The sequence below is a fragment of the Mycteria americana genome, chromosome 8 (genome assembly GCF_035582795.1).
Source record: "Mycteria americana isolate JAX WOST 10 ecotype Jacksonville Zoo and Gardens chromosome 8, USCA_MyAme_1.0, whole genome shotgun sequence".
NCBI classification, from domain to species: domain Eukaryota; kingdom Metazoa; phylum Chordata; class Aves; order Ciconiiformes; family Ciconiidae; genus Mycteria; species Mycteria americana.
Window position 1 is genome coordinate 46,839,551 of NC_134372.1, and position 14,823 is coordinate 46,854,373.

Consider the following 14,823-nt stretch of genomic DNA (forward strand, 5'->3'; position numbering starts at 1 on the left):
AAAGGTGGAGGCTAAACGGGCCGCTCTGGGATGGAAGCAAAGCAGGGTCAAAGGGAACCAGAAGTCACATCTCAGACAACACATACAGAGTTCACATCAGTCTGACGTGCCAAGAAGCTTGGACCCACTGCGGCACAAGTGGTTTGCAAGTACCTGCGGGCAGTGACCACTTGTCCAAGCTGCTGAGTCCTTGGAAACCCTGGACAAATGTCCTACACCAGGCGGTCCTGCTAAGGAGCAGGAATGGGAATGAAGGTGTCCCACCCTCCAGCTTCTCTGGGAACTTTTCTCACAACATTCCTACACCTTCAGAAACTCAAGGATAGGTTAACAGGTCTTCAACATTTGCTGAGCCACCGGGGTGGAAGATGACTAGTCCTGTCTTGATTAAAGACTTGACAAAAGCATTTGATAGAGCAAGGTTGAGCGAACAATCCAACAAAGCCCTGTTAGATGCCTGCCCAGACAAAGCCTGCGTATTGGAAATTAAGCATTCAGGGAAGCTTGCCTGAGTCCTGAGACAGGGAGAGACAAGGTCCCCCTCCAAACACTCCCTCTTGCTCCTCTTGGCCCTTGGCCCCAAGGAAGCCAGACCAGCAGGAGCTTCTACAGCCAGGAGCCCAGCCCCACATCTGGAGTGGCAGGAGAGCACCTCCAACACCAGCTCCCGGTCCTTTCCTGTCAACGCATTTAACTGGATAGCTGCTTGCTCTGCACCAAAGCTGGGATTCTGCAGTTTGCACACACCCTGCAAATACCTGATCTCAGTTCTCTAAGAGCCACCTCTAATTAAAATCCATGTTTTTCGCTCTGTCAGGGGCTTTGGTTTGGGGTTTTTTTCCCAAGCAACAGAAATCATATATGGTAATGAAAAGAATTAGTCCACGAGACTTCAAAGGGCTGACTCACATCTTAGTCTGCTCTTGGGCTGTCTCTGTTCAGCCACAAGCCTTATCAGACAAAGCTATTTTTGCATGCTCTGCTACATGATTGCATTTCACACTCTAAACACAATTATTTTCTTAATTTTATGTAAACTACAGCTACAGGTTTTTTCCACTTTGTTTTGCTAACAGTTGACCTGCTGTTTCCTATTGACGCTTAAACCATAAGTAAAATACCTCTGAAATAAGCTAAGAAAATAAAACTGGTCAATCAAAGGTTTCAAGAAACCCATCATGCTGCAAAGGAGTGCAGAGCAGGTAGGTGCCCTGTTTTAAGCTTTAACTTTGTCTGTTACTTTTTACTCTCATTACATCCAGAGTCATCTGGCTTAATTTGGTTTGCCAGGAATTTACTTTAGGATCATCTAGAGTAGGATCAGAGTCACCAGGCTTTCCCCCCCTCCCACCCCTCTTTTAGGACAGAAGATAATAATAGAGGATTTTTTTTCCATGAAAGCACATGCAATTTCCTCTACAGCCATCCAAAACAAATAATCAGGAGATTTCCCCATGTTTAAAATGGGGCTTTCTACTGACCTTCCCTGCAAAGCACTTTAGGAGAAATCAATGAAAAATATTCCATAAGAAGTGGGTCACAATTGCTGTTATTGTTACTTAGAATTTATGTAGGGTCTGAAACCAGACACAACAATTAAGGGCCCTTTGCCCTTTTCGTAAGAAAGTAATTATGTTTAACAGTAGGTACAGTTAAATTGGAATAAATCTGGTTTGTATATAGAGACGTTTCATGTTTATTAATAATCATTGTGTCCACAGTGTTTAGACCAATTCCACATATAAGCTATAGCAATGTACAAACACTTTTCTCATTGGTATAATTGAGTCAACGTGACTGACTTGCCTCTCCCGGTTTTTTGAATGACTGTAATTGTGTCAGTGCAGAATTGGATACATGAGCCTCCATTTGTAGCGAAGCAAAGATGGACAAAAGCGAGGGTAATGCTTTGAGATATCATGGGGAAAGAGATTAATTTGGCCCGTAATTTGATGAGTCTTTGCAAATTTCTTTATCCCCAGTACCTCTGCCTGGGGAAGCAACTGCTGGGCTCTTTTTAAGTCGCATCACTAGTGGCCCATGTGGGACTGACTGGTCTAAATCCTCAGTAGAAGGAAACCAGGGATGTCTTACCTCCACTGCAGCACAACCCAACCAAGAACGGCCTGTAAGGAAAATAAAAGGAGCCTTTGGGGCGTGTTTAGAGAGGACTCTGTTTAGGCAAAATTTGCATTTGCCAACCAAGCTGACAGCTAGTCTGGACTAAGCAATCTGCTGCAGGTGGATTTCACCTCCCCTGATGGTCTAAAGCACAGACTTTATCCAGCTCCTCCATATATAATCAAAGGGTGATTTCACCCACCCTAAAGCTTGTCCCTCCGACGGTTGGAAGTTCAGCTCTCTGAAAGTGCTTTGCTTTCCTGGCAGATTCTGGAGACAGTTTTATGGCCAGCGTAGACCAGGTACTGAGCTGTGAGATGACTAGTGTTGGCTGAGATGAATCCCACGCAAAGTGCCCTGCCTAGGTTTGCATTGGGTAATGGCAGAGATGTAAAGAGATCTCTGGGAAATAGCACCCTCGCCTCTGCGCTTTGGTGTTTGGGGATGTGATTACGATATTTTACGCAATGCATGCTGGAAGCTTGAGGTCTACATTGTCTTCAGGACTCAGTTCCTTGTGATGGAAACAAGTGAGTCTGTCTGCTGAGCTCAAAAAAAAACAGTTTGAGGATGCTCTTACCATGACATGGCTGCTCGCTGAGTCCCTGCTTCTGCAAAGACCTCCAGGGGAAAATCTCACTCATGTGGAGCTCTTAGTGAGACAGGGACAAAAAGGAGAGAGATTGCTTTTCAAATTATGGTTCATTGCTATGATATAAATGAAATGTGTTGAGATCTGATGTGGCTCCAAACAGACCTGCTAGAAAAGAGACCTGATCTGTTCTGTGAGGACCGGTGCTGGCACAGGCAGCGGGTTCTGGTACGGGAAAGCCCAGCACTAGACCCCTCATATATTTAAGTTTCTGCAGGACTGACTCTATCATTACCATCAAAGCCAATGCTGCACAGCTCAAATGTACAGAGGAAGGTACAATAAGAAAGAAGAGAGAATAAGGATGATGAAATACAAACTTTTTCTATTCTATATATCTACCTTTAGGGAGGCGGATGCTATCAGTTGCCTACTCAGCATCTCGCTCATTAGGTTTCTGCTGTGCTGATGGACGGGTGTACGAGCAGCTGAGACAAGTGGAAAGACAACGCCAGCTTTTGCAAGAGATGAAGAGCTCCTTACGCACTACGAGATCACAAATCCATCACATGAAGTGTAATGAGGGGGCTGAGCCAGTACAAATACAACTGTTTAACAGTTTATTTTAACCATCCAATGAGAATTAAATAACTTAAAAGGATTCATGTTGCCAGCAATCTTTTTTTTTTTTCCTCCTCCCCTCCTTGCATGGTATTTGTTAGAAATCAGGATTTTCCTTAACTAAATGTCTTGTGGTCTCCTTAGCTTTGTTTCTTAACAGGGTTGTCTTTATGTTAGTTTTCTTTGGCTTCCCAATAGAAGAGTAACAGATTTCTTTTGAAGTTTTTATTGATGAATGAGCTCCTATAAATAACTCTCTGTGGCAGCAGCTTGATCTCAAAGTTTACTCTGGAATAATAGTAGCAATGGGAATGGAGGAAATTTATGGCAGCATGACATGAAATAGTTTAATGGGCTTCATACTGTTTAACTTAATCTTTACAGATGTAAAAACAGAAATAGAATTATTTTAACAACTATTATTACATATTGCTTTTCTAATGAAAACAGCAACTTAGTAAGCAAATGAAGATAGGTAGTGAAGAATTAAGGAGTCCGCCTCATTGCAGATTCAGGAATTAGTGTGTGGGGCCAGTGTATTTGCAAACCTTCATCTGAAGAGCCGAGGGAGACGTGAGGTGGCTGGGGAGGATGGGTCTGCAGGTGGGACTTGGTGCTTGCATGTGAAGCTGAGTCACGGAGCTTCAGATCAGGATGTAGATGCTTGAAGCTGCCTAAAACCAGCGGAAGTGGTAGAGCCCTGTCTTTGGAGAAAAAAAAAAAGACCCGCTGTGTTTTCTTCCATGCCCCCTTATTTCACCTGTCTGCTTGGTGAGGAGCTGATCCCAATCCTAACGAAGTCCGTGGGTATCTTTGGTGACACTTTGGGGGACACTTGGCCACATCCCTTTTGTCTTGTAGCCCCATGAGCGGTACAGCTGTAATCCTCCCACCTCAGGAGCAGAAACAGGTATTACACTCGCACCAACCCAAGGATGGAAAGGACAGAGGGAGACGATGAAAGCTCAGCATAATTTCCAGGCTCCAGCCCTCTGATACTGACCCGATAAAAGAGAATTTAACGGCTTACCATTGCAAGTCTGCTCATCTTTGCTTGTTTCTCTAGGGCAATGTCACTTAACCTAAAGATGGTCCAGATGTGCCTCTTTTACTTGCATAAACTCAGGAAGGCGATGTTGGAAGAAAGGAAAGGAAAAGCTTAATATCATCTGTCTTCTGTCTAAATGCTCAACCCGCAGGCAGGCTGGCATTTAACCCAGCTGAGGATCCGGCCAGAGGACTTCGGCAATCAGTCTGCGAGGGGTGGGTGTAAAATCCAGCATCATAATGACTAGGAAGAAGCACAGGACCTAATTCAAACGTAAGATTTCCTTTGCAGGGGTTTGAATATGGCTTGTAGCCAACCGCAGCTCCGTTGCGCTTTTTGGTGCTTTGCAAAGAGCTTGAGTAAATATTGAAACATGTTGATGCTCTGCACAATTTCTATAACAATAGCTGACTGCTAATAGTGTTGTTTCCTCCTTGGGGGAGCATTATTTGAAATGAAATGGCAATGAAAATTATTAGCATTGTGTTCTCAACTGTCTGTTTAGTGGGAAATTTGCATTATTCGTAATGCTTTCCAATCCACAGAAACTGCCCGTGCAAGAAATAACTTGCAAATTCTTACTCGATTTCCAAAAATGTGGGAAAGTTTATTTATTTCTCCATGCATTCCTGATTTGCAATGTGCTCTCTAAAAATGTCGCTAAGATTTAGGCTAACCAAGCTCATGCTAAATTTAGCAACTATATTTTAAATAAACATTCTTTACGCTTTACTGAACTCACTTTGAAGCTGGCTTGAAACAAATTGCGTTCACATGAACATTAACAATGTTTTACTTTGGACTAAGTGAACATCTGAATAAGTAATAATGTATTAGTCAGTATAATCCTAAAATCAGATTTAAGAGATCTAATTCAGGCGATTTAAGAAAGATTCCTATAAGGAATACTGAATCAGGCTCGTATTTATTTCTGGAAGAGTCCATTCTGTTCTCCTTGACCACACAAAACTTTCTTCTGGTGTCTTACTAGACACTGGAAGCTACGAGCCTCAGTGAAATCAGCTGTGACTTAGCACGCATTGCGTTTGAGGAATCTGGCCCATTTTAAAGCACTTAATGATTTGTCTGGATAAAGCACTAAAAATATACTGTGGGGAGCAATTATGCAATGTCCAGACTGATGGATTGCATAACCTCATAGACCTTTTCCATCTGTAACTTCTCTACTTCTGTGATCTTGTCTTCTTGGTCTTTCACTTAAAATCAAATATGTGATCTGTTTAATATCCAAAACGCTGTCTCCCAGGAGATCTGTTTTCTGGGTGTGCAGGGCTATGAATCAAGTAAAGAAGCAGATCCTTCTCCCTTTCCCATTTCAGGAATTGGCTGCTCTTCACAACAAACTTAGGAGCAATTAGCAGGAGGCCAGTGGGTTTTGGTGTGAAAAGGGATGCTCTCCCCGTTATGTGTCTTCCTTGGTAAAGGATGGAAAGAGAATTAACTATTAAAAGGCGATAGGGGGGAAGTGTCAAAGTCCCTTAGATTTATGTCACCTCGAAATCAGGCATGGACAGCCATGCACTTTGAGTGACAAGTCCTGAAAGTGGCTTCTGCTCATGTGTAAATACTTGATTATTTTTTTTATACGCTACGAGACCAACTTTAAGAGAACACACACTGAGTGTGTTTAAAGACTGGAAGCCCCATTTATGAGAAATTAAATTCCTGAATTATTTTAATATGCCAAATCTTCAGTTCCTCTCATAGGAAACCTGTGTTTGGAGCAAAGCTGCTCCGTGAACTGAACGATTCTGCTGTGAGCGTCTTCCACTGTGTGCTCTTCTCTGCTCCTACGAGTTAAAATTGGCTGCAGATCTCGGAGACGTGAAACCTTGCTCGGTTGGGAGAGGTCATTCCTCTCCAGTGGAACGGAAAGGCATATATATCGCCCACACAAGAAGTACGCTGTTTATACTGCATCATAGGCTATTTTCTACATTTCTTCACAGTATTTCAGACTTGTGTTTATAGCCAAGCCCGAGAGGTTGGGAAAGCCGGGAGGGGGAAGATTCCAGGGATGAGTTAAATACTGGGTGGCAGTTTTGTGTTTGGCAGCTGCTTTTTTGGGTTGTGAAACAGGTGTGAAACCATTGACATCTATTATTTGCAGCTTGTCAAGTCCTTTACATTTGTATGACTCGTTGTCCGTTTTGTACTGCACAGCACCAGAATTCACATGAGGTATAGAGGGTTAAAGGATGCTCAGCTACATCCGAATGGCAGGTACTGGTATATTGACATGCGCACTTATTTCTCCGCACCAAAGCGCTGTTGTTTTTATTGTACCATTACTTCTTCTCCTCTATATATAAACGTATGACGTGCAAAAGCCGTGTGCGGTTAGTCATTCTGCGTGTTGGCAATAAGACCCTTTTTCTCAGTATTCATCCCCTGCAAGTTACATGGATGGCCTGATCCCAATTAATTCCAAATTGCCACTCATAACTATTCACTCAGTTCTGAGTTCATTCGAGTTAGTGTCACTTTTGTGCAGAATGTGTTAAGTCTACTAATTTTACTCTCCCCAGTGAAACCAAAATCAGGCCCAGTGTGGCTTTTAAATACTGCAGCTGTACTCGGTCCCACTCCACTACAACAAAACAGAAATAAAATCAAATGTCACCATGAGCAAAGCTGCACAAAAAGTAAATTCCCATTGCACAGAAAAAGTTGAATCTCCAAAAAATGTGCCTGTGATAAAAATATACATTGTGTACAGATCAAACCGCAATCCTCATGTGAGACTTACTCCTTCAGACGATTTTTTTTTGACCAGGACCTGCCACTAAAAGCTGCCCTTGTACAGAGAGGGCCCTGAGGTGGAGGGGGTACACCTGCACAAGCAGGAAAGGAATAAAAGTCCTGTTTGCAGGTCCAAAAAGGTACTTTGGGAGCTGGAATAGGAGCTGAGAGGTGCCAAAAATCGGGGGTCACAGCTGGGATGCCAAGTGAGGAGAAAGGGAAGCAGAGGAGCCTGAAGACCCCGGTTAAAACTGCTGGGGGGGGGATTTAGTGGATTTTTCTTTGTGTGGGGCTGTCCTCACACTCTGTGTGTGCAGAAGCAAGCGCTCGCCCTCGCTGACAGCGGCTGCTTGCCAGCACCTCCTGGACACGTGCAGACGCCTGGGGATGGTGAGGCTGCTCAGCACTGGTCCCACCAGCACCAGCTCTCCCCGTGCCTGGTGGGAACATCCGCAGCTCCTTCAGGAGAGGGTTTTTAAAGAAGCAAAGAGGTTTTTCTAGGAATAAACCACCTTGTGACTGAGAGCATAAATAACCACTTTCTAGGGGCAAAATCCTTCCGTGGGCCAGGCTGCAGGGAGACCAGGGATGCAGGATCCCCATCTGAGGGACCTGGCTCTAGAGCTTGATGGAGACCCAGCTTCGCACCTCCTTGGAGGCAGCGTTAACCTCCTGTTTCACACACGTGCCCAACTCCTAGCACATGCAAGCAGCTGTGGGTGGAGAGATGATTCGAGGTCTCTGTTGGGCAAGAACCAAGCTGGGATTTTATTTAAATAAAGCCTATCTTGCAAATCTATGTAAAAAGCTCCTTTCTCCTTTTTTATTCTCTTTTTTCACAGTGAGAAGCTGTAGCTCTCCTTATCCAGGGATCTGCCTATGAGCATCTTCTTTTGGGAAACTCAACGTCAGTTCCCACCTTTTGGAGGTTTTCTCTACTTCCCCATGTGAGAGCTCTTTGCCTTCTGTTGAAATGAGGCCCCCCCTCCCCGAGCTCCTGGTCCAGATGTCAAAGCAGTTTGATGCCAGCCTTCCTCTGCAAAAGCTGAATCACAGCTCACCTGAGAAACCCAGATTTCCAATAGTCCAGGTGCTAATTTAAGGACAGGCTTTGCTAGCGAGACGGGGTGGGATGGAGGGAGGGGAAGGAAGGAGAAACAGAATCATTTTGGGAAACATTATCTCAGTCGCAAGGAATGGGTAATTTCCCAGGCTCCTGTTTTTAGTCTCTCCCACCTTTTCCCTCCTCCTGGCAGCGTGGTCCATCATGCGAGATACTTGCACCAGAGCTCGCTGCTGCGTCCGGCAGCAGGCCCCGCTCCTCGGCCCTCCGGCTGCACGAGCCGAGGGGTGTTTTACAATGCATCAGCCACAGTCCTGAACAAAATACTTTTATTGGATATAGGTTTGGTTTCATAATGAAAATTGAGAATATAGATTTTTTTTTTCCCAAAGGGCATATATCCACTAATATACAAAAAGCCTCTATTTATGGCAAAAAAGAAAAAAAAAATATATTCCTGATTGCTTGTAATGTGTCTGGATTCTTCCTTCTTTAAGAAAAAAGAAAACTTTAGAAACATAGCTGCTATCTTTTTTTTCTCCTGGTAGTTGTCCGGGTTGTTAACACACCTACTTCAAAACACCAAGGCCAGCCTCCACAGCCCTGCTTCAGTCTTTTTTGGTCAGAAGCAACTGATCCCAGCAAGACATGGAAACCGGCCGCATCTCCACGTTCACAACGTGTTTGCTCGTCCGTCCCCCATCTTTCTGGCCACATCAGTGAGACAGAAATGCTATCACGATACTTGAGAAGCACAAGTGCTAGGCAGGAAACCAGCTCGCGTTAACGCCGTGAGTTATATACAGTGCTGAGTCAAAGCAAGGAGGATTGTGCAGAATGAGCCTGGATTATTTGGTCTGCCCTTATTTCAGCTCTGGTTACCTGGAGCTCGGAGGACTGGGCCGGTAGGGTGATATCAGGAATTATTATGTGCAGGCACCCGTGGGTATTAACGGCAAAACAAAACTCAGCCTCCTCCCCCAGGGATGGAAGGGGTGGTTTTGGTTTTCAAAAGAAAAAGAAAAGAAGAAAACCAGAGACCCGAAGGGCTCAGCAGAAAGCAGGTCTGAGAAACCTGAGGGATGCAAAGGCTAAAGGTGCAGAGCAAAGCCGACGGGGCTTGGAGGCCAGCATGGGACCCCCCCGCTGCCTGCCTCTGTACCTCCACCTCCACCCAGGGGAAAAGAAAACCGTTTTACCTTTAAAAGTCGATCTGGTAGGGGTGGGAGGCAATCGCTAAAGAGGGCTCCGCAGCCAGACGTGCCTTGAAAATGCCCTGAAATCCTGAGTCACCTTTAACATCGCTTTTTTTTTTTTTTTTTTTGGTCTTTACCCGCTTGGTGAGGTCTGAGTCCGGTCTCTCCCTCCCATCGCGCCCCGAGCAGCGACCGGGGCGGCGGGGGGGGCGGGGGGGGCGGGGGGGGGTACAATTATGGGGCAACTACTGGAAATTAAATACCGCCTCGGAGAAGTGGAGAGGGAAGCAGGAGAGGAAGGGGATGCCGATGTGGTAAAGCCTCCCGTGCACCTGGGAGTCGAGCATGAGGGAGGCGTTGAGGGCCGGGCCGAAGCTGCCGCTGGCGACCAGGGAGCCGCCGAGGCAGCCCACCGGGCTCTCCCGGGCCGCCTTGGGGGCTGCCCCGGGGGGCGGCTGCCTCAGCCCCTGGGCGAGGATGCTCTCGATGCTGAAGCTGCGGCCCCGCGGGCCGCTCTTGTGCGGCGGGGCGGCGGCGGCGGCGGGCGGCCGGGGCGCGGCGGGGGCCGGGGCGCCGCCGCAGCGGGGCCGATCCCCGGGGGGAGCCGCTTCCCCCCCGCCCGGCCTGGGGACCCCCTCGTCGCCCGAGTCCGCCGCCTTGGCCCGCTTGGGCTCGTCGGGGCGAGCGGCCGGCCCCGCCTGCCCGCCCTCCGCGGGGGCCGCGCCGCCCTTCGCCTCCGGCGGCCCCGGGGCTTTGGGCTTCCTCTTCCTCCGGCGGTAGTTGCCGTTCTCGAACATGTCCAGGCAGCGGGGGTCCAGGGTCCAGTAGCTGCCCTTGCCGGGCCGTCCCTTCTCCCGCGGCACCTTGACGAAGCAGTCGTTGAGGGAGAGGTTGTGGCGGATGCTGTTCTGCCAGCCCTGCTTGTTGTCGTGGTAGAAAGGGAAGCGGTCCATGATGAACTGGTAGATGCCGCTGAGGGTCACCTTCTGCTCCGGAGCCTCTTTGATGGCCATGGCGATGAGGGCGATGTAGCTGTAGGGGGGCTTCTGCGGGGGGTCCTGCCGGGAGATGGCACCGCTGGGGGCGAAGCTCAGGGTGGCCGGGAGGTACACCATGGAGGGGCTGCCCATGGGGGAGAGGTGGCTGCCGTAGATGTGGCTCATCGCCGGCGGGCTCTTAGCTCCGGGTTTTCCCCCTCGGAGCCGAGCGCAGGGACGGGGAAGGGCAGGACCCTGGGACGAGTCCACCGGGGAGCTATTTGTGCGAGCTCAGATCCCAGCCCTGCCTGAAGCAGCTCGCTCTGCCTCTGTCCCTGCTTCATAGCTCTTAAAAAAAAAAAAAAAAAGGAGGGAAAAAAAAAAAAGTTAAATAATTGTTGTAAGTTTGCTATTATATGTTGACTTAGCACTGGAAAATAAATTGTCTCTGATAAACAGTCGTTTGTGTTCTCAGCCCACCCACATTAATTAAAATTTCATTGCTACAAAACTCCAAGCTCTCTCCACGTGTCTTGCTGGTACCAGCCAATGGTCTCCGGGTTATTCCTTCATTTGTTTATAGAATTAGTCTGTTGATAAGTCTGCCCACCCAAGTCGAATCAAGCTGTGTTTATTTGGAAAAATTTCCGGGCACCCAATATATAAACGCACTGATCTGATGTTTGAAATATCACGTCCACCCTTTGACGCTGTAAGCACACACAGCAGAGCAGGATGTACACTGCTGGAGCTCGGGGAGGAGCGGGCAAGGATCCCCGCAGGAAAACTGGGGCATTAAACAACCAGAAAGTTACTAAAATTGAAAAAAAAAAATTAAAAAAAGGAAGAAAAAGGGATGCGTGAGAAGAGGAGGCAGCGCTACGACGGGGAGGAAGGAAAAGGGGCTGTCCGGAGCCCGGAGGAAGGGGGGGCCCAGGTGTGGCGGGGGTCCCCGGCCGCAGCCCGCACCTCCCCGTGCGGGGACCCGGCTCGGAGCGGCGGCGGGGCCCGGCCCCGGCCCCCCCCCCGCGTCGCGACAGGCCACCCGGGAGCGGGCGGAGGGCGAGCCCCGGGCTCAGCCGCGGCTCGGCCGCGGGCAGGCAGGGCTGCGCCGGGGGAGACGGCCGGGGGCTGCAGCGGGCTTCACAACAGGGGAATTTGGCAGGCGCGGGGAGGAGGGTCAGTATTTGTGAATGCGGGCCTGTTGCTTTATATTATGTACTTTCCTGTTTATAACAAGGAGGGGGATTATAACAACTTTACAAGTGCACACAGCTGGCCGGTGCTTACATTAGGAATTTGTGATGCTCTTTTTCTGTATAAACGTCCAGGTTTGGGGCTGCGTTTTCTGTTGTTGGATTTTTTTTTTTTAAATTTACTGATGTAACAGCTTTAATCCGAGGCCTCGAGGGATTCCGATGCAGTTGGAGGTGTCGGCTGTTTCCGCAGCCCCCCGCGGCTCAGACCCCGGTGAGACCCCGGGGAGACCCTGTTCCGTGGAGCATCATTTCTCCAGGGGAGGGAAGAGGAGGCCTGAGGGGGATCCCTTCCTCCTTCAGAGAGAAATATCCCATCGGTGCAGCTCCCACGACCTTGGTGGGACTTTTACCTGGCAGGGGAAGAGGTAAAAGCCGGGCTCCGGGGTGTCCCACGGCATCGCCCGGCCCTGGCGATGCTCCCCCCAACTCTCCCCGGACCTCCCTGCAAGCTCCCCTTCACCCGTGGGGTTTCTCGCCCACTTCTGCTCCCGTCCTGCCGTTCCCCCAGCAAACCGTCGGGCGAAGGGGTTTCACCCCCGGGGTAGAAACCAGCGCGATGGCTGCGGAGTCCTAAAGGCTGCAAGCCTCCATGGGAGTCCGGGCAACACAGCCGGGGTGCGGAGGGAGGTGGCTTCTCGGGCGGGGGTGGGGGGGTCTCCCCGCTCACTGGCTGGCCCCACGCGTGGGAGGGAAACCCACCCCTCTAACACCGCCCTTGCCTGTAATGCCGCATCCCTCCCCCGCCGTGTACACACCCGCCGGCCCCCGGGAGCTGCAGGACCCATCCCGGCATGCCATAAATGCAATAAATCCCCAAATAAATTAAAAGGAGGAGTCAGAAGAAGGGTTTGGGGAGGGGGGGGACTCCCCTCATCTCGACGCTGGGGACCAGCACTCCCAGGCAGCACCCCTCCAGCATCCTCGCCGGGGAGGGATGGGGCAGAGCCCGGTTGCTCTCACCCGCCCGACGCATCCTCAGGGCAGCCTGGCGATGTCGAGGGTCGCCCCCGCCTCAAACCCCTCCTCTCCCCACCTCGGGGAGTCCCCCGCTCCTTGGGACACTCCAGGCACGGATGATTAAAACAATAAATACTCGCGTGTACGGCAGGAGACAGGCACACGGGCTCCCGCTCGCTCCCCGAGCTCCCTCCCCCAGTAAAATTCTTCCTTCCTCCTTATTTTCCCCTCTTCTCCTCCTTTTCGCGGTAGGAAATCCTTGGAGGCGGGGATGCGGCTTTTCTCTCTGCTACTTCTTCCCAGCTCATGTGCTGCCTGCTGTCCCTCTCCTGCCAGCAGCATCGCTGGAGCTCGCTGCGTTGTCCGCCCGGGAGCAGCCCTCCGAGGGGCTCCGACGGCTGCGGGGGGGCCGGGGAAGGGAACGGCGCGGCGGAGAGGGGCTTTGCTGTTGTTGGTATCGTCGATCTTTCTCTGAACGGAAAAAAAAAAAAAAAGCGGAGGCGGCGATGGAGGCGCTCCTGGACGTGTTTCCCCTCCTCTCCAGCTGACAAGCCCCTTTTAAAGCAGCAGCGAGGAGCGCTCACGGCCGCGGTCCCCGGGAGGAGCGCGGCGTAAATCAGTGCTCCCCACTCCTGCTCCATCCCGGCCCGGAGGAGGGAGCAGGGGGGTAAATCAGTGCTCCCCACTCCTGCCGCATCCCAGCCCGGGGGGAGCAGGGGTGTAAATCAGTGCTCCCCACTCCTGCCGCATCCCAGCCCGGGGGGAGCAGGGGTGTAAATCAGTGCTCCCCACTCCTGCCGCATCCCAGCCCGGGGGGAGCAGGGGTGTAAATCAGTGCTCCCCACTCCCGCCGCATCCCCGCCCGGGCTCCCTTAGGCACGACCTCCCGGAGGGGCCCGGCGGGAGCTGCCCACCCTTCACCTCCTCGCCGTGCACGGCGCTGTACAGTTGCGAGGTCGCTCGATATTGACACAGGGTTTGGGGCATATTTGTTTCTCTCCCAGCTTTTCAGCGCCTGGTATGGACTTTCTGCAAAGTCCCCTCCAAAGCGACAGAAGAGCTAGCGGCCTTCCCCAAAAACCTTCTGTCCAGCGCCTTCCCACGGCGCGTTGCCGAGTTCTAGGGGAGGTGGGATGGCTTGAGGGGGACCAGACAACTCAGTGCCTGGCTTGTGCAGAGGCCTGGGGCGCTTCCTAAAGAGAGTGTGTTCTACCCGGGTCCTGCAGCACCAGGGAAACGCTCCCTTGGCTGGGCTGCGATGACATTCTGTGCAGGGACCTTCCCGGTGGGGATGAGCTGGAAAACCGCCGTCCCTTCCCCTCTCGAAACCCGGAGCTATCTGGGCTTTTGGACAGGTTTGCAAACCTACAGGTTAATGGCAGCGCAGCAAGAAAAAAGGAAAAAAAAAAAACGAACAAAAACCCAAAAAAACCCCAAACCCATCCACCATTCTCATCCGCTGCCTGGAACCGCGCTGGGCCCCGGCCCAGTGAAACTGGCCATGCTGCAGCTTCAGCCAGGCCCCCCCGGGGCCGAGCTTGGCCCTCCTGATCTGCTATGGGGGGGGTTTTATGCTGGTCCTTCAGATGCGAGGGTCTGCGGGGCCCGATCCGGCCGCGGCTGTCTGCAGCAACTACCCTGGGCCTTCCTCCTTCTTTCCTTCCTTCCTCCCACTCTGCCCTGGCCGGGCTGAAGTCACCTGTCACGACAGACTCCTATCTCTTTATCGACCTCCATATCTCAGCTTTTAAATACAGCCCCGAAAAGGTCCCTGCACCCCCACACTTTGCTCTCACCTTGCCTGTGAAATCAGCCCACCCAAAAAGGCTCCCCTCGGGACTGGGGCTCAACGGAGAGGGGCAGATGGGGACTGACACCCCCCCCTGCCCCAGGAGGGGGCACAGCAAAGGGACGAGCCTCTCAGCCCTCAGCCCCCAGCCCCTGCCCCTGGGAGGGGGCTGGATGCCCACCCTGCCCCGGATGCGGTTCCCGGCCGGCGGGAAGGCCTGATCCTGCAAGCTCCTGGGCTCGCACCACTCTCAGCACCTAACAGAGGGGTTTTCTTTTTCTGCCAACCTCCTGAAATCCTGACATCCTGAAATCCTGACATCCTGCCACCTCCGAAGCCGGAGTGCAGCAGGGCAGGGAGGGGGAGAGGGGCCGGCAGCAGCACAGACCCCACAGGGGAGCATCCCACCGGGACAGGGTGGGGAAAAAAAAAACCCA

The 14,823-nt window shown here is 51.0% G+C and overlaps 1 protein-coding gene and 1 long non-coding RNA gene across 4 annotated transcripts; one reads left to right on the forward strand and one right to left on the reverse strand.

Moving 5' to 3' along the window:
* The first annotated feature begins 1,040 nt into the window (after positions 1–1,040).
* On the forward strand, positions 1,041–5,125 carry LOC142414066 (uncharacterized). The gene is made up of 3 exons (XR_012776967.1): positions 1,041–1,202; positions 3,122–3,289; positions 4,401–5,125. It is a non-coding gene; the product is annotated as an uncharacterized LOC142414066 (long non-coding RNA).
* A 3,408-nt stretch (positions 5,126–8,533) lies between these two features.
* Positions 8,534–13,061, reverse strand: FOXL1 (forkhead box L1). 3 transcript variants are annotated; one of them, XM_075510935.1, is made up of 3 exons: positions 12,734–13,061; positions 11,672–11,934; positions 8,534–10,729 (listed from the first exon to the last, which is right to left on the reverse strand). In XM_075510935.1, exon 3 carries the CDS (start codon positions 10,565–10,567, stop codon positions 9,650–9,652), a length of 918 nt encoding a protein of 305 aa, XP_075367050.1. In that variant the 5' UTR covers positions 10,568–10,729; positions 11,672–11,934; positions 12,734–13,061; the 3' UTR covers positions 8,534–9,649. The 3 variants fall into 3 exon arrangements, with proteins under 3 accessions (XP_075367050.1, XP_075367049.1, XP_075367048.1); XM_075510934.1 differs by having other exon boundaries at positions 11,672–11,990; XM_075510933.1 differs by lacking the exon at positions 12,734–13,061 and having other exon boundaries at positions 11,672–12,687.
* Between the last annotated feature and the right edge of the window lie 1,762 nt (positions 13,062–14,823).